General features: G+C 36.3%; 2 protein-coding genes across 5 annotated transcripts; both read right to left on the reverse strand.

Annotated features, from left to right (window-relative positions):
* Window positions 1–6085: 6085 nt before the first annotated feature.
* Window positions 6086–12115, reverse strand: LOC133874520 (RINT1-like protein MAG2). Its single transcript, XM_062312358.1, has 4 exons — window positions 11681–12115; window positions 11248–11352; window positions 8503–8606; window positions 6086–8364 (listed from the first exon to the last, which is right to left on the reverse strand). The coding sequence occupies exons 1-4, from the start codon at window positions 11976–11978 to the stop codon at window positions 6445–6447; spliced, it is 2427 nt and encodes an 808-aa protein (XP_062168342.1). The 5' UTR covers window positions 11979–12115; the 3' UTR covers window positions 6086–6444.
* A 2083-nt stretch (window positions 12116–14198) lies between these two features.
* On the reverse strand, window positions 14199–19901 carry LOC133874521 (F-box/kelch-repeat protein At1g74510). 4 transcript variants are annotated; one of them, XR_009901315.1, is made up of 3 exons: window positions 19726–19901; window positions 17158–18918; window positions 14199–14662 (listed from the first exon to the last, which is right to left on the reverse strand). XR_009901315.1 is itself a non-coding variant. In XM_062312359.1 (2 exons), exon 2 carries the CDS (start codon window positions 18897–18899, stop codon window positions 17439–17441), a length of 1461 nt encoding a protein of 486 aa, XP_062168343.1. In that variant the 5' UTR covers window positions 18900–18918; window positions 19726–19901; the 3' UTR covers window positions 17048–17438. The 4 variants fall into 4 exon arrangements, 3 of the variants coding, with proteins under 3 accessions (XP_062168343.1, XP_062168345.1, XP_062168344.1); XM_062312359.1 differs by lacking the exon at window positions 14199–14662 and having other exon boundaries at window positions 17048–18918; XM_062312361.1 differs by lacking the exon at window positions 14199–14662 and having other exon boundaries at window positions 17048–18939.
* Between the last annotated feature and the right edge of the window lie 3810 nt (window positions 19902–23711).

Genomic DNA, 23711 nt, shown 5'->3' on the forward strand with positions numbered 1-23711 from the left:
AAATGAGAACAACAATCTTTTAAGTTTTCCCATGATAAACATACGACCAAAACTGCATTTATAAACAAAATCGCAGAAAACATCCCGTTTAAGAGTGTTTGATGTGTTTGTACATTTTTAAAGGATAAATACAATTTTAACAAACATTTAACTGCGTTTTAAAATCGCACGTTTTGACCAATCGGACCGTGTTGCAGAAACAATTTAAGATGATGAAGTCCAGTTAATTAGTGATCGAAGAAGTAGAAAACTTTTAATTCTCTCCCTAGCCTGTCGGTGAAATGCAAGCAAAAGGGCGATGTGACAATGCATATTCAGAAGAAGTTGAATGAGTAAACTAGACAGACATGCGGAAGAAGGCGCAACCTGAGGCGGTGCAAACTGCAAAGGCAATAGGCCAATAATTAGGGTCTTCGGCCTTATTTACCTACCCTGTCTATGTCTTTATCAAGGACCAACCCTTTCAATCTGGCCCTAAATTTCCACTTGAAAGCCTATTGTCTCCCATAAATGACGTCCTCTGAAATATTGGTACATTGGCACGTCAGACTACTTGCTTTCTGACGTGGACGCCCTGTCACTAAATTTCATAAACGACATGTCTCTATCATTGCCCCCAACTCCCCAAGATCTAGCCAACCTACCAACTGTTTAGACAACAACTAAAACAAATGGTGCAGAGAGTAGCTCTCTATTGTTTCGTCTTAGTTGTTTTATTAACCGGTATTCAATCTTGATAGGAAACCAGACAATGTTCTTAGCTCCTTAGTGAGCACATAATCTTGCATCACACTATTAAATTATCACTTGTCTCAAAAGTTTAAACTGATAAAAAGAAGTAAATTTAATCACTTAATCAATACTTTAACACTCTTCCTCACGTGTGGGTTCAGACTTCCTTTTAATAGATGAGGTCCAACACGTGAAATATTTAATTGAAATGAGTAAGGAAATTAGTGCCATGACCTGGTGAGGGTCGTGAAGTTACACAGTATCTGACCAATTAATGATACGCCTCGCTAAGACACTGATATGACACCATATTTGCCCAGATCCACACCATATCACCATATGACACCTGGCTGAAAGCCTGAGATCATACATTGTTCGCAAGCTCTTCACATGATCAGAAGGGACATACAACCATATCTAGATACACACCCATATCATTATTTGTATTGTACCTCTTAGCTTTTACATTTTTTTAAAAAAAATAAAAAAATAATCAATTACTAACTCAAGTATCAGAGTTATCTCTTGCTCGAACCCCTACAAGTTTCTAATCTCATTCACTCTTTTTTCTTACAAGTGTTCATTGTACAACACTGCTAACCAACTGCCATTTTTATATACCTTTAAGTTACATTTGGTAGTCATGAATAAACTCAAGAATGAAATAGTTATTCTATAGTTTGGTTGGGCTATCATTACTGAGAATAACTATTCTCATAAATATTATTTTTCTTGCTTAGAAAAAAGAATAAAAAAAAAAAAAAAAAAAAAAAAAAAAAAAAAAAAAATTAAGATATTATTTTTATAAGCAAGGGTATTTTAAAAAATTTAGTTGAAATATAACGCAAATTCGAGCTAAGAAATTTGGTCATTTCCATTGTCACCAAACAAATGAATATGAATAATCATTCTAATTCAAACTTCTTGTATTTCTGGTAATGTTTACTCCTATTCCTAAATAATCATCATTCCATCATACCAAACATCACCTTAACTAGGTTTACAAAGAACTCAGACTCAGAAGTGTTAAGTGATCAAAATCTGGCTTGGCATTAATTGGTACTTCACACAATGCTCTAAAGAGGTTTAAATCTTCTGCTTCCAGCCACTGTAGGCAACCATTTGTTGCTTGAATTGGTCTCGTTAAGTATGGTTCCTTCATCCCCTAATTGCAGAAAAAAAAAAAAAAAAAAAAAAAAAAAAAAAAGGCAGGGGTGGGGGTGGGGGACTGAAAGACAAATTAATGAGTCCCTAAGGACTATGTACCATTATTGGCCTTAATTTCAGAATCTCTCTCTCTCTTCCTAGTATTGGCCATTACCCACCCTACACCTAAACTTCCATAGCATCGTCCTTAGCACATTTTCCCAAACAAGCTCTGAGGCTCCCTATTTCGGATTCGACCCCAATTTTTCTGTCCCTCCTGTTCATAGAGGAGGGACAGAAAAATTGCAGTCCATTCTCGAGCAGGGAGCCCCTATTAGAAAAATTTTATTGTTTCCCTCACATTTTCCCGGAATCTCTAATTATGAGAAATCTCTATCCGTATTTCAAATGACATTTTGGAGGGACAAGAAAATTGTACGTAGTCTGTCTGTTCAGGCAGAGAAGATCTTTGTTGTTTCATACGGGAGAAGATCAACTTTAGTGTTGATTTATTTTATTTATGCATATGTGTTTTAGGGTATTTTTCTTCTTTATTTGTTATCTTCTCTCTTTCTGGATTTCCTTTTTAATCTTCAATTATTTTTTTCTACTACTCATACGTTGTCGGCATCATCTCTTTCGGGCGATGAAGGGGAGGCTGGTATAGGCCATGGCCCCCTCTCTTTCTGAATTCCCTTTCTAATCTTCAATTATTTTTTTCTGCTACTCATACGTTGTCGGCATCATCTCCTCCGGGCGATGAAGGGAGGGGGGAGGGGGCTGGTATAGGCCATGGCCCCCTCTCTTTCTGAATTCCCTTTCTAATCTTCAATTATTTTTTTCTGCTACTCATACGTTATCGGCATCATCTCCTCCGGGCGATGAAGAGGGGGGGGTTGGTATAGGCCATGGCCCCCTCTCTTTCTGAATTCCCTTTCTAATCTTCAATTATTTTTTTCTGCTACTCATACGTTGTCGGCATCATCTCCTCCGGAAAAAGGGGGGGCTGGTATAGGCCATGGCCCCCTCTCTTTCTGAATTCCCTTTCTAATCTTCAATTATTTTTTTCTGCTACTCATGCGTTGTCGGCATCATCTCCTCCGAGCGATGAAGCGCGGGCCCCCCCCCCCCCCCCTCAACTCTGAAGAAGAAAAAAACAATGAAGGAGACGAAAAAAACAATGAACGTAAAAAAAATAAAAAATAAAAAATAAAAAAGTTTTTTGGCCTATTGGCTCATAATAAGAAATTTTTTGGCCCCTTGGCCCCTTCCTTTTTATCATTTCTTCAACTAGTTTCATCTCATTTGAAACGATAACTTTATTGTTTAAACTTTTTCTTTTAATATTTCACGAATAACAATGAGCATATATGAGAATGATAATAATGAAATTAACTTTGCAAAGTTGCAGAAATTTTGCATGTTCAAAATATATAAAAGGAAGAACTTGGTCCCCTCCCATTAAAATGTTTAGCTCCGTCCCCAATTGTCTCACATCTTCCTACCCAATTATAGGAAGAAGGGATAATTTTTCAGAATTTCCAATTATAAAGAATCTTTGTCCGTATTTCAAATGACATTCTAAAGTGACCAATATATATGTTTGTATGCCCCCTTCTAGCATTATCTTTCCAAGACCCATCCTAGGGTCACTTAAATGTTGCGTGTCCTATTTTAGCAATATGAAGCTACAAATAATACCTTCGAAAAGATCACTCAAGTAGGTGATTCCAAAGACGGACCACAAGGCTTATAATTAGAGAATTTGGATCCTCTCCATTTGAAATGGGGAGAATGCTCTCCATTTAGTGAAAAAATGAGGATATAATTGTCTTTTTACATTCTGTAAAAATGTGAAAAGACAACCATACCCTCCCTATTTAACTAAATTGAGAGAATCCTCTCCATTTCAAATGGAGAGAATCATTGTCCATAATTAGAGGCCTATGACACAAACACAATATATATTATTGTACGCTGTCGAATGGTGCTTCATCAAGATTCTGTATAGTAACCCATTGCAGGGCTTCTGTCTTTATCCCTGGCTCCTAATATCCTGTGTTTGAGACATTTAATCAGGCATTTGTGTTGCATTCATTAGATTATAATAGTGCATTTTCAGTTTTAGCCTCTGATTGTTGTTTCTGGTTCTAAGTGGAGGCTCAGGTTGATTTGTTTTAATCTGTATCCCTTTTGTTTTTGTAATTGTCTTGCGCGGCCCTTTGAGAGGACCGAATAATTTGTTTGACCTATTTTTTACTATTTGTAATTATTTTTGCACTGTTTTAGTTTATGGTGAGTCTATTATTAGAGAGTCCATCTCATTTTCATTTTTAAGATCATTTATTCCTTATTTATTTTAGATCCGGAGGAGAAATAATCATCTACTATAACTCTTTTCTTATTTAATCAGAAAAAACAAAAAAAAAAAAAATACAATACAATACAATACATCAATCAATCAATCAATCGGTATAAAATGAAATGCTATAAATAAGTGTAAAAACGTAGGATTAAGAAAAGAAAAAAGAGTTGGGTAGAACTGTCTCTCCATTGTACGAACAGCTATGAGGCTCTAGGATTGTAGGCATGCCAAGGGCCAAGTTTCTGACAACCATATGATACGAAATTGTTATGCCAAGTTGCTGTCAATCGTAAGGACTAATTTGGACAATTAGTTACAACTGTTGAGATCTAACTGCACACAGACCACAGGATTCTCCTATCTTATAAACAGTGTTACAGTGGCCAACCAGGATTTTTTGTAGCAGGGTATCATGTCGGATTGATGAAATCATACTGTTTGGAATCAATTTTAATATGAAAGGGAAAATTTTATACTACTTTTTTTCTTTCTTTCTTTCATTTTTTATTTTATTTTTTTTTTATTTTTTTTATATATATAAAAGTTAATATTGCCTCACAATTAAAGAGAAAGTCTTGTCAATTTGGACATAAATATATATTATAAAATACAAAAAAAAAAAAAGCACAAATTTAATCCAATTAAATTTTTATACAGAACTCTTTTTTTGTATTTAATATTGATGAAGTCAGATCCACATGGCTACCTCATTGACTGAGCCAATTTGCAGACACTGCAAAAAAAAAAAAAAAAAAAAAAAAAAAAAAAAAAGGGAGGAGGAAGATTGGGTTTCTCGGTGACTTCTCTGGCTGCAGGTCAGTGGACATTTAATGCCAAACTGCTCCTGCAATAGAAGAAGGTGCACTAGGATCTCAAACAGAAAGAAGCCGATCATTTATACATATGGGCATTTTATAATTTTATATGATGTAAAATTTCATGTAAAATTATAAAAATACCCCTGTATATGAAGGACCGATTCCTTTCTAGTTCTTCTCAACTAGAGAGGATCCTGATCCAGTGTCCCATACCTTTTTCGCCTATATGTAAAATTATAAAAATACCCTTATATATAAAGAACCGGCTCCTCTCAACTGGAAAAGATCCCGGTCCGGTGTCCCATACCTTTTTCACCGTGGGCTTCCTAGAGAGTCCGCTGACACGTCATGGGTTGCTCTTTTGCAAATAAGGGGAAAGATTGGGTGCCAGGTGGCCCTATTGTACGCTTTGTGCAGCTGCCAAAATGGGTTGATAGGCAAATCTGGGCCTGGGTTAATCGTTGTTTGAAATGGGCTTCTCGATCCAGGCCCAAGGGGTGAAATCCAAGTGTATAAAATATGAACTTTCCAACTAATCCAAATAATTGAAAAGTTCCCATCAAATATAAATATAATTATATGATGAGTCTTTTGTCTAACCCTTCTTGTCCCTTGTTCTACATTTTTGCCTATTTCACCCAAAAAGAAAGGGAAAAAAAAAAAAAAAAAAAATTGATTGTCAAGGCAGAGAAGCTGCAGGTTCGAGCCCGTTAGTCCCCCGAACTTCAAACTGATGAATCGATCAATTCATCTGTCCATTTTCTGCGAAGAGTGGAGACAGTGTAGGATCTAATTCCCAGCACGAGGATCCTTGTGTCATTTTGCATTTGCTGGACAAATCAAGCCAACAGGATCCAGCAAATGCAAGTGAAGACAATTTGATGCGTGCATTAAGTGACTAAAAAAGTAAAACATCACCAAAAAATTTGGTGAGAGATTATATGCGTGGATCAAAACTAACAAAATACATTTAGTCAAACAAAAATAAAATATATATATATATATAAAAAAAAACAAATGCAGATGTTCATCTTGAAAGATCAATATCCATCACATTTACCGTCTTACCGCAATGTCATGAATGATGAAACCAAAAGAAAAGTTGTAATTTGTACATATTTCAATTCCTGTAACAAATAATTAATGATAAAAACGAATAACGAAAGGCATTTCCTCAAAACTACATTTCCCATTTTATTAACAACCATAATGGCAGCATATGCAGTGAATACCTGGCTGAAATTTAAGAATACCATGTGAAACAAGCCTCACGCTGTGCTCTAGGCATTGGTTGTAACAAGTGTTCCGACGGTAACTTGAATTATTGAACTGTTAAAATGAATTGGTCAGTTCAGGAAGTCCAGGGCTTTACCTCTAAGTCCTTCAACTTATGAATACTCTACTCCTCGCTATCTTTTCTGTCTCGGTTACGCTCAAATGCCAAATCCCGTTCCCCTTCATCCATTTCTCCCCTCCAGCCAGACTATCTTGAAGCTGCTTCTCACCCATCTTCAACAACTTCAAGCCCTCACTTGCTTTTGGGAAGAAGCCTTCTGGTCTCAAGCACCAAGCCCCAAACACCCCAAATAAAACCTGCAAATCACTATCAAACCTCTCAACACCACCATCATAGAACTTCACGTTGTTCATAAGAATACCATTAAAAAGCGATCGATCCACCCCAGATGCCAAACTTCTCCAGACCCCAACAAAATCTATCCCATTCAAATTTTCTTCTACTACTGAAACTTTTCCCTGCAAATAATCTAGAGCCCCAACTAAAGACTTCGATACTGTCCAACCTTCTTCACCCTTTTCCTGCCATTGCCTCCTGTTCTTCATATAATCTCGACACTGAGCATCAAACCCCCTCAAAATAACAACAGAGATCTTCTCAACCCAATCAGCCCTAAACTCCTCCAACTTTCCAATCTCCTCATCAAAAATACCACTTGCAGAACCCTCTATTGGCCCTTCACTATCATTATTCTCACCAACTGATATCCTCAGTGGATCACCCTGACCTAATCCCAGCTCCAGAAAAAAGATGTCCTCACACCACTCCTTTAAAACAGATTCAAAGTAGTGAGCAGCATTAATCGAATTTGCAACTTTAATCATGGCAACATCATCTGTTAAGGCAGTCAGTCCTTCAGCTTCTTGGCACCTGAGAAGAATGCAATCCAAAAATTTTCGAATCATAGGTGCACCTGCCAATCTGAGAAACCTTGATCTCAAAGAAATGCTAGGTAATGATCGGCATCGATCAACCACAGATGACAGGTGCCTAAGAAAGGCACTGGAAATTGCAGGAGACTTGAAATCTTCGGGACCAGATGAAATAAGTGTCCCACCCTGAACTTTCATTCTCCAATTTTTCTCATCATCCATCTCAAGTTTTAACTTGTCTATTGCATCACTAAGCTCTATTTCAGCCCATAAATCAAGCCAGTCAGGTCGATCACAAAAAACAGAGAGACAAGAAATCTTCTGCAGGTTCCCATCTTCCTGAAAGGAAAGCAATATCCCAGACTGCTCAACCAGGGATCGAACTCGTTTATCGAAAGATATCATTAAGTCAACAAGATGGAGCCATGATATCTTTGCCTGTGATCGAGTACCAGTGACACTTTCTTCATCCAGTTGACTAATGTAAACAGGAAATATCTCTTTTGCCATGTATGTTGATAAGGAAATTACCATTGCAGATATCCATTCTTCTCTGCAACTGTACCCGGCTAGCATTGCTTCATCAACCAGTGGTTGCAGTAACTCATCCATAGAGTCAACGTAGTCCCTGGTTATCTTATATACAAGAGCAAAAATGAATTCTGGCTTGTCAACCCATTTTGAGAAATGGCGTTGGGACACCAATGATATAGGATTTACAAGCTCTTCAATAGCCCAGAGAGGCTGGTGCAGAGCAACTTCCCAGTTATAGCCCTCTAGTTGCCTAGACTTTCTTCGTCTCTGCAACTCCTGTAGGCTGCACAGGGCAAGAAAGTTTTCACAGTACTGTTGTTTGAGGTCCCCTTGCATTGTGAAAAGAGGATTTGGGACTTCAGCTGATTTTCCTGTATCTAGGTTGGGGGAAGTCAAGGTGGAAAGAGGTGGTGGCCATCCAAGGGAAACAAGAAGGGCCCGATGATCTGCAATTGCTTGGGGTCTTAAAATGGCTAAAGCTCGATCTACTCTGTGATCAACTGATGAAACGAGACGTGCCCACTTTGGGCGTGTCTTTGTAACAGAAGTTAATACATCTTCTGTCAGTTTAAGAGTTTTAATAGCGAGCTGACGCAATTCCTGCAACAATTGAGATGATGAGAAGAAATATAAGGACAAATACAAGAAAAGTATAATTGGAACATCATCCTCTATTACTTGCACAAAAAAGAAAACAACAATACATCGTTTGGTTTTGAACAAAGAAAGAGTGCTCACCTCTGAGTTCTGCAAGGAAGAAGTTTTCCTTAGGTTTTTGTTCATAATAGAAGATACAGTATCTTCAATATCACCAACCAAAGTGTCAAGCTTTAATGCCGTCTCTGAAAAGATACAACAGAACTTTGACATAAATACAAAAATATGACACAATATAAACAACACAGGCATTGCAAAGCACTACTAACTTCTGAGAACGAAAACTATAGTGGGAAAGAAAAGTAAACACATAAAATCAATAAAGACAAGGAGCACCAAGCAAATGGCAGCACACATTTATCACTTCACAATTAAAAAAACAACCCCACCCTGCTATAAAATTGTCAATTGTCTTCAGCCTCATGGTTTTTTAGTGTTACTCCATATATGCCAAAACAATAATAGACTCATATGTCATAAACCAATAATTGTTTTTTTGATAAGTAGACCAATAATTGTAAACATGCAAACCGGATGAACTCTAAAACTGCCTTCTACAGAGAGAAGAAGGAAGAAGGGGGAAGGGGGAAGGGGGAAGGGGGAATGGGGGGGATGTTGTGCCGTATCTAGTATATGATATTATGGCAAATTATCTAATGCTTAAGACAAGCTTCGTGCATTTGCCACATTTAAAACGTTCAAAAGAAGTTCAGATAAAGCAGAAATATATGCCAAGGAATAAGAAATGTTTCACAGACTTGACAAATGGTGACCCACAAGAACAGTTTTTAAAGTGAGCTATGCAAGCTAAACTTGCACCAACTAAAACCTTACTGAAATTCAGGCAAATTAATTAGTCTTATAATTGCAAATCTCTCTTTTTCAATGACAAATATTGGCGACAAAATAATTTGACCACAATGTTTGTTGACCATATTCCTAGTTTCTTGGGGAGTTCAATCACCCTGGGGGGGGGGGGGCGGTGTTGAGGCTTCTGACAAACTCGGACTGACCTGACGTTTAAGTTTAATATCAAAACCCTACTAATCTTATTGCATATCATCCCCAGGCTGCCACTAACAGTAAAACCCTCCCTCCCTCCCTCCCATTCTCAGAGGACCTACTAAGCCGCCGTCCGATCGTGAGCAGCAAGAATTTTTTAATTTTCTTTTCTTCCTAAAGCTTTTTTCGCTTCATTTGGCTGGTGTTCTGCATTTAGAGCATTAAGCTTATTTAAACATACAAATGCAGATCTAAACGATTTAGGTTTTTCCCCATGCCCTTTTCCAGTATATTATTCGCTCCCTTGAGTTCTGAATTAGACTAGAAAAATGTTACGATTTTGTTTTTTTATAAAATAATAATAAATAAATTTAAAAAAAAAAAAAAAAAAAAAAAAAAAAAAAAAAAATCCAACAGAATTTTGGCTAGAATAATTGGGGCTGCACCAAAAAATTGATCCAACACTAAAGGGCTGCAAAAGAAGCCCAAACAAAACGAACAAAGATGTTTTTGGGCTACATTGGCCCAGCCTTCCAAAACCAACCTTCGGGCCTGAGGGTTCGATGTCAGCTCAGATAAAAAAAACCCCTCAAGGACCATCAGTTCAGTTTAGAACTGAAATTCAGTTTCTGGCCCTTGTTGGGTCAAAAGTCGAAAATGGAGTGACTTCTGATCCGATTGGGTTGGTGACCGCCCTTACTAGTTTCTATACAGATGGACTCTGATGGGCTCTGAAACTTAAATGACTCTATAGGCATAACCCCTAAAGATGTTAAGTAATCAGATGTGTTGGCTATGCTATGCCATACTTAATAACTGGAAAGTTACTTTGGCTGGATAAGATTACCTTCAACTGCACAAGTTTCATAACCAAGTATTATAGGAAAAAAATTCATTTTGTATTATCTTTATTTCTCATATGAAAAATAAAGAAAAGTTAAAGAAATACTTCCACCAGAGAATAACTGCTCGCCCTTCCTTTATGTTTGAAGCTCAAAAAATGGAAAGCAAACTACTGAGAATGTGTCAGTTTATCGAAATGTTTGAAATTCTCAAAATGAAAAATACAAATTTTGATTCTGTTTAAATAATGGATTGCTACAGTTTTGGATGGCCACAGTTTTACCGAAATCAGTAATGGGTTTCCACTAAAAATATGCTGTTATGGTAAAAAATTGTAGTTCTCTGGTTCTTGCTTTATTCACCAATGAATCTTATCTTTGGTGGATAATTAACACCAGCTACACCGTATCCCTTAATTCTCACACTTACTGTTTCTCTATTTGGAATATACTTGTTGCTTATTTCCTAACATAATGTTCATTCCAAACCTCTACAATATGGTTAACCTCTCATTCAACATCCTATAACTGATGTCGTTACCATGCTTACACTACAGAAGTGAGGGCACAAAAAGAAGGCTCGTACAAAATATAACTGGGAACCCCTCTCAACTGCACAGCTGGTAGGCACCTTACTCTCTGTACTAGGTAAAACATGACAAACTAATGAAGAAGAAAGGACAATCAAAGAGCCCATCTAATTGTACTTCTTTCCAAAACAATCACTCCATATGAAAATTGAACACAATCCGAAACCATAATTATATACGTTAGAAGTAAAAGAACATTACGAAAAACAGCTGGGAACGTGGAACTGGAGTTGAATGGAAGTAGACCTTCACTTCTTTAGTTTCCATGGAAGGGGGCCTCTTAATTCCAATTCCAAACCCCAATTCGATGCTACCGCAGCATCAAAGAGATTAAAATGTGTCCATTTCCAATCTCAAAACAATCACCAAAAAAATAAAAGAAAAACACTCACCAGCGTACATTCGAACCGTCTCCACCTTTGCCACCTCCTTCGCCAATGCTGGCAGCTCCTCCCCCAATATCTGCTCGGCCCTCCCATTTCCATCTCCTCCTCCATCTACGCCCAAATTTCACAAAATTTCAGAACAAAATCACAAATTTCCTAAAATTCTTCAAAATTAATTACTTTCCAAGACACCAAAATCAATACACACCGACAGAAATTTGTATATGCCCAAAAGTATACGTCCATGTGCATTTATACGTACATAACTATATATGTATATGATATAGTGTGCGCACACACATAAACACATGTTGCATTTCTATAAAGATGAAGCTGGTAATTCATTGGCAAAATTTCCCTCAGAAAACAAATACATTCACGAATGCAAAAACTTAAATATGCTATGTAAGTATGCATACGCATAGGAAGCGAATAGGACCTGATATCGAGCTATGAGAGCGAGTGGACGATCCGAGGGCGATCAGCTTGACGCTGATGTCATTGAAAACGCCACCGATTCGATCGGAGAACGAAGCGTAGGCCACAAGGCTCGTCCCGAGACTCCGATTGAGGTCGGTTAGGGTCCGATCCAAATCGGAACACTGGGCCTGGAGCTCCGACACCAGACTCGGAGCTTCGGCGAGATTCTCATTGGTCCGGAACTTCTCGTCGAGGAACGAGAGCACCGAGGCCGAGAGGCCCGAGGCTGGCGGGAGGCTCTGGACTGTGTAGTCCATGTTCTAAGCCATATGGGGTCTGGTTCGGGTGCGAAATTTGAACGAAGAGCGAGGGTATTTTAGGGTGTTGGTGAGAGTCTGTGTGGTGCTTTGCTTCCCCCGGAGCGGAGTCCGAAGACTCGGTACTGGTGGAGTCTCAAATTGACTCAGATTTGGGCTCAATTTGGGCCTGATCCAGAAGCCGTCAATTAGCCGTCAAAATTAACCATGATCCAGAAGCTGTCAATTGGACAGTCGGATGTATGGCGTAAAGTCCACGTCCACTCCTCAAATTACCATTCAATTAGCAATGTTTTTTCAATTTTTAATTTGAATAATGTCCCTCCAAATTACAAAAAATTGTTAATGTTTTCCCAATGACAAAAATAACCTTAATAAATTAAATTAAAAAATACATAAAAACTAAGGGTGAACAAATTTAAAAATTAAAAAAAGACTTCAAAAGTTTTCTTTTTTTAAAAAAAAAAAAAGATAGTTTTTTGTTTTTTTTTAAAGAAATTAAAAATTTTCGTTTTTTTTAATAATAATTTTCTTAATTTTTTTTTTTTTTTTTTTTCAAATTTATAGGGGTACTTTTGTTTTGTTGAAAAATTCTAAAGTCATTTTTATCTTTTTGCTCGCCTTTGAGGGGACATTGACAATTTTTAATAGCTTGAGAAGATATATGTAAACTTTTTCCTATAAAATAGAAATAGCGTCAAATAAGCAGGCATTGATTGGAGATTTGATGAAATTGATGGTACATATTTAGGATTTGGTTTGGTTAGTTTTTGTTTGAATTGGATTTATTAAGATTAAAGCATGTGTTTTTTACATCTTGTTACGGGATAAATGTCTTAATTTCAAAAGGTCCACTCAAGTAGGGCTGACGATTCGAGTTCGGATCGGCCCGCCATCCCGTTAAGAATCAATCCAAACAGGACATGTTTAGTTAAACGGGTCAAACCCTTCAACCCTAATACAATCTGATAGCTCGTTTAATAAACAAGTCAACCCGTTTTGACTTATTTATATTCAAAAGCAACTAGTTTAACCCGTTTGACTCGTTTCAACCTATATATATATAATTTTATAAACAAGTCAAGCAAGTCGATCTGTTTATGCCGAACTATAACCTTCTAATGTCGTATCAGGTTCTCAAGTCTTGCAAAAAATTGTCAACCTTAAAGTCCAATTCCGACTGATAAAATAGAAAAGAAGAAGAATGTGAAAAATAAGAAGAAGACAAAGTATTATCTTTAATATACTCTAATGGGCTTATGAGTTGGTTAAGCTTATGAGTTGGTTAAATTATATGCTTTTAATGTGGTTGGACCAAAACTTTAGGCTTTTCACTGTGGACCACTTTGAATCATTAAAATGTAAAATATTTGTGTACATTATCTTTAAAGTATGTGCATACCACAAAGGATTAGAAAATAGGACCACAGGGATAATTGTGTGTCATTGTACCACCTGCATATATCTCTATTGTCTTTTTGACAATGGAGAAATTGCCAAGAAATTCCTTAATTATTGGGGAGGTTTATATCAGCCGCTGCAGGAAACTTCGAAAAAGTAGTTGTGGTTTATCAGACTACTATTTCATTTTTGTTTTTTTCCCCTAAATTTGTTTTTGTGTTTTTTAATGTTATATAAGACATTCTCATTAAAACTATATCATTTTTAACTCAAGTAAATATAAGGTTGACAGTTTTTTTACACGATTGGCGCAAGCGTAATATTAAATTAAGAGAAATGTTTGGCTGTACACTCTCTCATTCTACTCTCATCCCACCTTTGTCTACGTAGACCAATAATATTGTTAAAAAAATCAGGGTCCCACTACACTATCTCTACTATCTCTCATATTATTGGTCCACGTAAACAATGGTGTAATAGAAGTAAGATGAAAGTGTACAACCAAACGTTTCTCTTAAATTAATGGGTTAAAAATTTGATCTGTTTAATTAAATTGATCGGATTATAATTAACCTATCTAATCTTATACTAATATCTTGACGCAACTTAAACCCAACACGTGTTATTAGGGCTGATAATTTTTTATAATACCCGCAAACTCGACACAAACTTAACACAAAATTAGAAAAGTCCGAATCAAATTTCCTAGAAATAAAATTGAACAATTTTTTGTTGGAATAATTTTTTTATTTTTTATTTTTGTGCTTTTTCTTTAGTTTTAATAAATTTTTCTTTTTGATGGGATCTTTTGGCTATCACTATTGGAAATAGGTGAGAATTATTATTGACACAAAGCAATGGTACATTCCAAGAAAGAAAAGTACAAAGGCAAGTACCATAGCAGTTAGCAAAAGTTTGACACCAGTCGGACAAGCACAGGCATGCGTTTATGGAAGTATCCACCCACCCACGTGACCACTGTAACGGTTTTATCTCTCGTGGGGTCCGTGCCATCGATGGCTCACAAATCAATCCGTTTTTCATGGCTGTATAATAATTGTACCCTTTTTCTTTTTTTCTTTTTTTCTTTTTTTTTGTGGCTCCAACAAAGATTTTACTCATTTCTCGAAAGGGTGTTTGCTTGATGCTTTCTTTCTTTCTTTCTTTCTTTCTTTGCCGGTAAGAGGGCCAACTGTTCTGCAGAGTTCCAGGCTGTACTTTCCTAAAAGGGTGTTTGATGCTTTGCCTGAATCATAATACAGGAATGTGACCCTAGCCTCCTTCTATGCCAAGGAAAAACGAAAAAGAAAATAGAGTAAATAAAAATACCTTAACAGTCCATAATCATTTACTTGTCGAATATGTTGAAAGAATACAAAATAACATTTCTCTTCTGCCCAAAGTTGTGTTATTCGGACAACCTAATAAAAAACGATCCCTGTCTCATGATATCTTAGGTGTTTTTTTTTGGGGGGGGATGGGGTGGTGACAAGCTGGTTCTCTTATCTCCAACTCAACCACCTCCTCCCACATCTTAAACGGGTGAAAGAAAAAAGCAAAAGGAGGAAGAGAGGGGGCTGACAAAAGTTGTGGAAAGCCTTGATCACAAGATTAAATAACTTGCCAACAAGATGTGGGAAGTCCAGTCACCAGCTAATGAACATGTATAAAGAATCTGTCATTCAGAGAAATGATTTTTCTTTGGGTTGGTAGGTGCATAAATGGCCAAATGTAATAAAGAATCCCCCCTCATTCAGAGAAAAACAAATATCTTTTCTTTGGTCCTGACATAGTCAGACCTAAAAAGGAACCATAAAAGTTGGCGAAAATATTAATTAATAAGCAAAGATGGAGATCACATGCTTTCTTTCCTCATAAAACCCATGATTTCTGATAATTCTCAGTTCAGTAACACTGGTCACAAAAGAAATCAGGATCCTCTCCACTGTATGGTCAAAATTCTCTAATATAGTGAAAAACTAAAGTTAACCACACCGATGTTTATAGACAAGCGTAAATTGCACTAAAATGGGCAAAGGGCCACTTGCAACAAATCAAAGAAACCTGTCAATCACTGAGGAAAAAATGCATGCATTATAAGCCAAGACAGCTTTCCCCTTTGGCTTTTTGTGATTCATTTGCACAAAAACTAACCCTCCCACAGTCACATAAACCAAGTTTCAGAGTTATAGTTTTTGCGTGCAACAAATGTCAGGATGCTAAAGTACACATGTCCAGGAGATATAAACGTGTCATGGCTAATGCCGTACAGATCAATAACAACTAAAACTCACTTACCTGGGCATTCATGGATACATCTCAATTTTCAAAAGCTTTAGAATAAAAATTGCAGCCAAGGAAAGTTGTGATGATCAACCTTCATATTTCATTGTTTTCACAAAATTATCTCCTTGTTTTTTATTAGGGAATTCTTTAACAAAACAAACTTGAGAATTACTAAAATGAATAGCAACATCGATAAATGTTGTCAGATATGTAAAGAACATAGATATGATGATTTAGCAAATCGTATAATTAAGTCATGAACTGCTATTCAAACAATGAATTGGTAATCATTTTCTCCCCACACCCAAAAAAGACCAAAAAGAAAGCATCCTAGTAAAATATTAATGCACACCATTCATCTAAATAACAATAACAATTATAGGAACAATGCCCACACAACCACAGTAAATGTCATCAAGCACATATATATGATTTGGCATTAAATTAATCAAATATCATTATCACTTGAACCTAACAAAATGTTAATGCGTGGCAAGGAAACGATGTGTAGGACAAAATGGCTTTGCTGAAGGCAACCAGTACTGAGGATAATGGTGAACAAAGTGCAAAATCATAAAATCTGCAGGCGTACTATGACCAGATAAAGTAAAATTGGTGGTTTCATTGCAAAAGGGACTTAAATGAGAGATGAAACTGTCATAACTCCATGCAAAACTCACCTCAACAAGGCAATGCTATAACTCCAGGAATCTCTAAAAATTCATGCAAGCGTCTCATTAGGTGCTCAAAACATGAGCCAAGGCATAGTCAAGGAGCCCTTTCCATGCTTCAGCCCCTGAGCGTAAATGTAGAATTATTTTGGCTATTTATGTTATTTAGATTATGATTCTTAATCCAATCCATAATCTGCCTTTTTCAGTATATTTCCATATCCATTAGGAAATGTTAAAGGGTAAATATCTTCCTGGAGAGCAAATAATTTAAACAAAGTATATTAACTAACTTTCTATGTGGAGGATACCCTCCTATGAAGCCTCAAATGGATTGTCTGTCTGTGTTTTTTAGTTCAATTCTATATTTTTTACTTTTTCCAGCTCATACTATAGTTTATTTGTAACACGCCTGCTTACACTGAACAATTTGAGCTTAAGCCTGCCTTACTAGAAGCAAAATGCTGTGCCGGATGCTTTCAAGCAACCATCACCAGTTACCCAGATCAGAAGACATGCTGCCTATATGAATCATTATAAATGGACAGTGGCTTATAAACAATGAAATACCACAGTGCATATAAAAACCTAAAACATATAAAATCTTATATAAGGAAAATATAATTATAACCGCTAGACAAGCCACTGTTTCTCTTCCTCCTTTTTCTTCTTTCTTTTCAGTTAGGGGTCTTAATTTATTCAAGAAAAAGTAAAACAAAACAGAATCATGAACAATTATACAATTCTTCAAATGCTTCAATAAAACTTATGCAAATAGTCATCACAACCTAAAACATGTACCAGGACTTCAGATTATTCACCTGTGCCTGTTCTACATAATGCCAACCTTTGAAAAGCTCTCATGGTAACTAAAAAAGAAAAGGAAGGTAGAGAAGCAATTATAAAATGGAAAAGAAAAGGAATAGGAAAGTAAACCTCTAGACCTCCTTCCAAGGAAGTATCTATGACTCTAAATTTAAACGGGAAATTTCCTCAAAAAAGAAGGGCAGAGATTACCCACGAGCCAGAATCCCATCTCAACAGTAAATTCTATCCAGAAAGGACTCCACACAGCATAACGGTATCGCCTAAACCGGACACCTCAGCATCCCATCACAGCACAATTATACACAAAACTGCCGCATTGCTTTGTGGCTAGCAGGTCCCATTGTGGTGGGCCTTCATTAGGGACCCAAGAATTAAGCTCAATCATCCCTTCACCTAAAGCCCTAGGTCCGCCAATAACAATTAGCCGATGTCCACAAGCTCTAAATGCTAATCCCCAACCATTCATCGAGACTGCCTGCTCAGGCAATGTCCCAATTGTGATCCATAAGTTCCTCTCTTTGTCATATCTCCTCACCTCCTTTTGTGCATAATGTGCTGCATACAGCACATTATTTACAACAGCGACTAGAGGAGGTGCCTCAGCTGCAGCAGGTGCCTCAGCCACCCCATCCCCTCCATTTCGTGCAAGGAACATGTCAGGTATCAGAGTCCATTTCATTTTCTTCATATCATACACCTCACCGCATGTAAGCGATTTTGAGTTGCCAATTCCAATCCCACCAATAACATAAAATTTCCCGTCCATAAATACCCCAGAGCACATTTTTCTCGCTTTGTTCATGTTCGGAAGGGTCGCCCAAGTCCCTGTTTCCGAATTATAAAGCTCAGCCGAGTCTAAGATATTGCCATGTGGGTCACAACCGCCAGCTAGAATTGCAATTTCCCCAAGGCTGGCAGAACCAAACAAGCACCTGGATGTATTCATCCTCATGCCGGATGACCACGTGTTTGTCAAAATGCTATATCTATAAATAACATGGGAAGTTATTTCCTTTCCAAAAACAAGAAGTTCGGTACCAACGGCCAACGACTCCTTGTCTGACCACATGAAGCATTCATTTGATGGCATTCTAGGCAAATGCATCCAACGGCGGTGACTTGGATCAAATGCCTCCCATTCAAGGAGGCTGCAGGAGAAGTAAACCCAATGCTCAATGATACCCATTTGTTGTCTCAGCCTATATAACTCCCCACTCTGAATCAAAGACCGAAAGCTCTGATTCAGTGAGGCAATTGATCCATAATCAGACCTAGAGCAGCGAATAATACAGTTAATTGATATGTCCCGACCAAGTTGGTGAATAAGTGAACTTGAGTCTGACTGATGCCCTGTGTGCTGCTGGTCATCTGGTTGGTCAGCTGGGACAAGAAAAATATCAGGAAAACCCTTAACTGGTCCCTCTCCCTCATGAGTATCTGAAACGTTGCATGACTTTTTCAATGGAAGTTCTTCTCCATCTTCCAATCGGCGCTTGCTGTTTGAGAGCATGCTGCATGAATTTTTAAGGGGATGTTCTTCTCCATCTCCAAATTGGCAGTTGCTGTTTGAGAGCACGTTGCATGATTTCTTCTGTGGAAGTTCTTCTCCATCTTCCAATTGGAAATTGCTGTTTGAGAGCTCAATCACACGAAACTTATTATAAATCCACTTGCTCTCCTGCTCACATGAGCTCGGCAAGTCCCTTGACACAAGATAGGATGGACCCTCCAACATGTTGTCGGAAATTTCCAATCTGACCACCCAAAAAGATAGCCTTCTTTGTTACCATCAAAACCAAATGTAAGACCAATCAGTCAATAAAAGGAAATCCATATTTTTATCATTTACTCCAAACACAAAAACACCCCTTAACTAAATATGTTATCTTTGAAGAAAATCAAGAAACCACGTGTATCCATTTTTCATGAAAAAAGAATATCCAGCAATAAGACCCGCAGATACAAGATAAATAAAGTAACACAAATCCTTGAGCATTCTCTATCAGCCTGAATTCCAATTAAAAAAAAAAAAAAGGTGCATGCACACAAATCCTTGATACCATCTCAATTAATCTAAATTTGGCACCCTAAAAACCACATGCATGCAATCTACAATAAATCAGAAACATATCTATTGCCATCATAGTGTGACACTGGTCCATAACACGCAAAACAAACAGAATTTAAGCTAAAATACAGCATAATAAAGCTACAGAATAATCCAGCGCTGAAAATGAGAATTGCCCATGACAGATCTCAGGCTAATACCAAAATAGAAATTGAAAATAAAAAGGAAAAAAGAACAGCACAAATTGATTCTGAATGACATGCCAGACTATACTCAAAATGCTACATACAATTTACCAAATCTGTAAGCATGATGTTTGAACCTCCAGAAAGATAAACTCAAAAAAAAAACAGATCCATCTCAAATTTCCATTTACAGCTAACCCATAAATTTCTTTCCCTTTTCCTCCCCTGAGATTGTATAAATGACAAACACACGAAAAATTAAAACAACAAAACAAAGTGTAGAGAAAGAGAGAGAGCAAAAGGCTTACGAATTGGATAAGAAAATGCTAATTTCTTCTCCTTCTTCTCCTTCCTCTTGCTCCTCCTCTCTCCAAATCACAACCCCAATTGCTCTCTCCCTCGCTCAGATTCTCTCCCTCCCTCTCTCTCTCTCTCTTTCGGTTCTGGTTATATTCGCTGTGTGCGAGAGTGAGAGAAATGAGAGAGAAAGCATCGCGTTAATATATTCAATTTATAGTGCGTAGAAATATATTTAATTTTTTTTTTTTTTTTTTAACAGAAAGGCAAAGGCAGTGGGTCCAACGCGGGTAAGAAAGAGTCGCCGTTTGGGATTGCGGCCAAGCCGAACCGAAACCGCTAACGGCCGTTTCCGCACGTGTTTACAAAGTTTACCCCCACAGGACTGTCCTTTCTTTCTTCCAACTTCGCTTTGTAGTTTTCCACCACTTTTTTTCTTTTCTTCTTCATTATTTTTTTCTTCTGTTTGTTGATAATTTTTTTAAAAAAAATTATTTAATCTCCGTCTCTCCGACGTGTAAACTGAGGTCTCGTTTGATTTGCTGGAATAAGTATTCCTTTTGTAAAGGAAATAGTTACTATTGAGAACGAAATAGAGTAAAATTGAATAGTTATTCATACTCCTTAGTTTGGTGACAACATATATATTTTAATTGAAATTGAATCAAAATTACTATAAAAAATTCACATTATTTCTTCTTTCTTTCTTTTTTATATAAAAAAAAAATCTCGAATTAAAAAAATAAATAATAACAAACCTACATATGGCTGGCCAACCACTCCCTTGGGTGGTCGACCAGCCATAAATGGAGCCGTGGGTCGTGCGACCACCCCTAGAGCATTTGGGGTGACCAGCCCATCTGAGATGGGCTGGGATGGTTGGCCAGCCACACGTTGGACGTTGGTTTGTTTTTAAATTTTTTTTTTTAAAAAAAAAAAATGAAAGAAAATACAAAAATAATATGAGTGGTTTTTTTTTTTTAGGGAAAAAAAAAAAGTAATGTATTCATTTAGGAGTAAATATTCCTCTCATTTTTTAAATGAATAGATATTTCTCTTCGTAAGGGAATAGCTATTCTCATTGAAATTATTATTCAAAGGAATCGACCCCTACTAAATAAATGAATGACTATTCCACATAAATAAGCATTCCATTTCAAAAGTCTATTCCGGGAACTAAACGAGGCCGAGTATTTCTCTCATAACACAGTGTGATAAATTATACACATACATCCCTTACACATCTCCATACAACAAAGTTTTAAATCAATTATTAAATTTATGGGATTTAATATGAGTCACATAAATTCAATGACAAGTTTGAAAATGAGATGCGTAGGAAATGTATTTATGTTTTTTTTCAACACTATAATATACTTACCAGGTCTCTCATTGTTATAAAAACAAAATCAATTAATTTTATTTATTGGAAAATTTTGAAGAATTTTGATAAAGCTGCCTTAAGTTCAAGCAAGAGTGTACAAGTCGGGCTGTTATTTGCCATTAATAACTGCATAACCACTTAGGACGGTTTTAGGAGTAGGCAAAAGTGGTTAATATAATAAATGCTAACTGCATACCTTTATATATAATATATGTTAAATATAATTAGAAATAATAATATAGCGTTTTTAGTGTTGCTATTTATTATTTATTATTTTTTTTTGTTATATTATCTAACATTATTAGATTCATTGATGCTACACTGGATTGAGTCTAATCTCGAAAATTACATGGATCGCATTTGCTTCTTGTAGAATTCTAATTGATTCATTTTCAATTTGCTTAATTTGTCAAACATGTTTCAGGTTTGTAAAAATAAATATCGGACCCAATTTTCATGTGTTTTGCCTTCGGTAACTATTATTTTTTCTCTTTTTTTTTTTTTTTTTTTTTTTTTTTCTTTTTTTCTTTTTCGTTAAATACTAATACATTAGTTTTGCTACATGGTTAGTTACTTTTAAGATTAGTTAAATGATACAAAGAAATGAGGGTCAAATTTATTATTGTCCAAGCTAGGCTATGTTTATTATTAATTGTTTCTATTTAAGTCTATGGATTCTAATGTTTGAAAACATTGAAATAGACCCAAAATAGTCTAAAATAGTCTCCAAATTAGGGATGTAAATAAGCCAGTCCGTTCGACAGCCCGCTCGATACCCGCTCGGTTTAGCCCGATCCAAACTCGAGCTCAATACTGTAGAAACTCGATCGTTACTGTTGAAACCCGCTCGATTAGTAAGTAATACATACCCAACTCGCTCGACAAAACTCGATAGGAGCTCGCGAGCTCAACTCGTATAAAGCTCGACCGGATCGCTCGCCCGACACGTTAGTTCGACTCGTTAGCTTGTTCATATCTTACATATATATTAGTAAATAGTAAACATAGTATAATATATATAGTATTACATATTAATTATAATACTTTGATAACAATATTTAGTATGTTAAATTAACATATTAAGTTATTAATAGTTAGTATATAACAATATAACAATATTAAATAGTTAGCATATATATATAAACACATATATCACATCACACATGGTTAACAATAGTTATATATTATACTTACTATTTATTCACATTATACATATACCATTGTTTATACTCTATAGTTATATATAATAACATATTATTAATTTGTTACTTATAAACTATAGTTATGTAATATTTATAATATGCATTATATACTTACATATTATATATTTATGTTATTAATAAATGCATAGAGGTTGTTCATAAACTTAGGCTTGAATTCTGCTTTGATCACTCATTGAAAAATTTAATAGTTTACATCGAGCTCTAGTTGAGCCGAGCTTGTCCAGTAACCCGGCTCGGCTCGAATGTCATTTTCAACGAACTCGAGCTTGAGCTCGAACTCGCCTGAGTTTTAAACGAGCCGAGCTTGAACATGTAATTTATAGCTCGGCTCGAATTCGAGCTCGACTATTTAGGCTCGACTCATAAACGAGCCAGTCTTGAAATCTTCAAACTCGACTCGGCTCGACTTGATTACATCCCTACTCCAAATGGTAGCTCAATCGGTTGAGGTCTACGCTTCATGAAGCGGAGGTCACTAGTTCGAATCCCCCCTCTCCCTCTTGTGTTGACATATATAAAAAAAATAGGTCTAAAATAGGCCCGGAAAAGTGGCACAAAGAAGGCCTAAAACGCTAAAAGATGCCAAAAAAAATGCCCATTACTTGACAGACGATTCGCAAAGGCGGTTGCAATTACTTAAAAATGATAATTATCTAAAGCCATTATAGTTAAGAGGAAATAAACGCTTTCATAGGCCATAACCCCTCATCACTTTTGAAAGGTTCTATATAAATATGCATTAGTTATATTTTTTTTTGCCAACAAAATTTAGTTTGTCCCCTTGCTCAAGCAGTCCAAAAAATTAAGCACATAAAGAAACGTTGTCTCATACGGCCTTAGATAAAAATGTGGTTCCATACAAATTTAATATAAATTTACACCAGAATCGATAATATTTGTCGGTCGGTAAACACATTTTATCCGCAAACCTTTACCGGTCATAAACAATGAAAATAAAAAACAACAACAACAACAATTGAAAATAGAAATTCAAAATTATGATTAATAATCTAATGTAGTTCAACATTCAGACTTTCAGAAATTGTCAAACATTTATAGATTGTGCAAATGATTGGTAAGCACTAGAAGATCAACTGTTTACCAACTTGTTGATCGAGTTGTTGTATTTGTACTTATGGGATAAGTAATGATTTAATATGGTATTAGAGCAGAGGTATTGAGTTCGAACCTTATCTCCGTCATTCACCTCCTATTTCAATTAAATATTCAATGTGTTGGGCATCACCTATTAAGGGGGAGTTTGAACCTATACGTTAGGAAGAGTGTTAAAATATAAATTAAATGATTAAATTCATCAATTCGTATTAGTTTAAGCTTTTGAAATAAATGATGATTTAACAGTTTCGACCGAAACTACAAAACGATAATT

The sequence above is a fragment of the Alnus glutinosa genome, chromosome 8 (assembly GCF_958979055.1).
Source record: "Alnus glutinosa chromosome 8, dhAlnGlut1.1, whole genome shotgun sequence".
Taxonomy (NCBI): domain Eukaryota; kingdom Viridiplantae; phylum Streptophyta; class Magnoliopsida; order Fagales; family Betulaceae; genus Alnus; species Alnus glutinosa.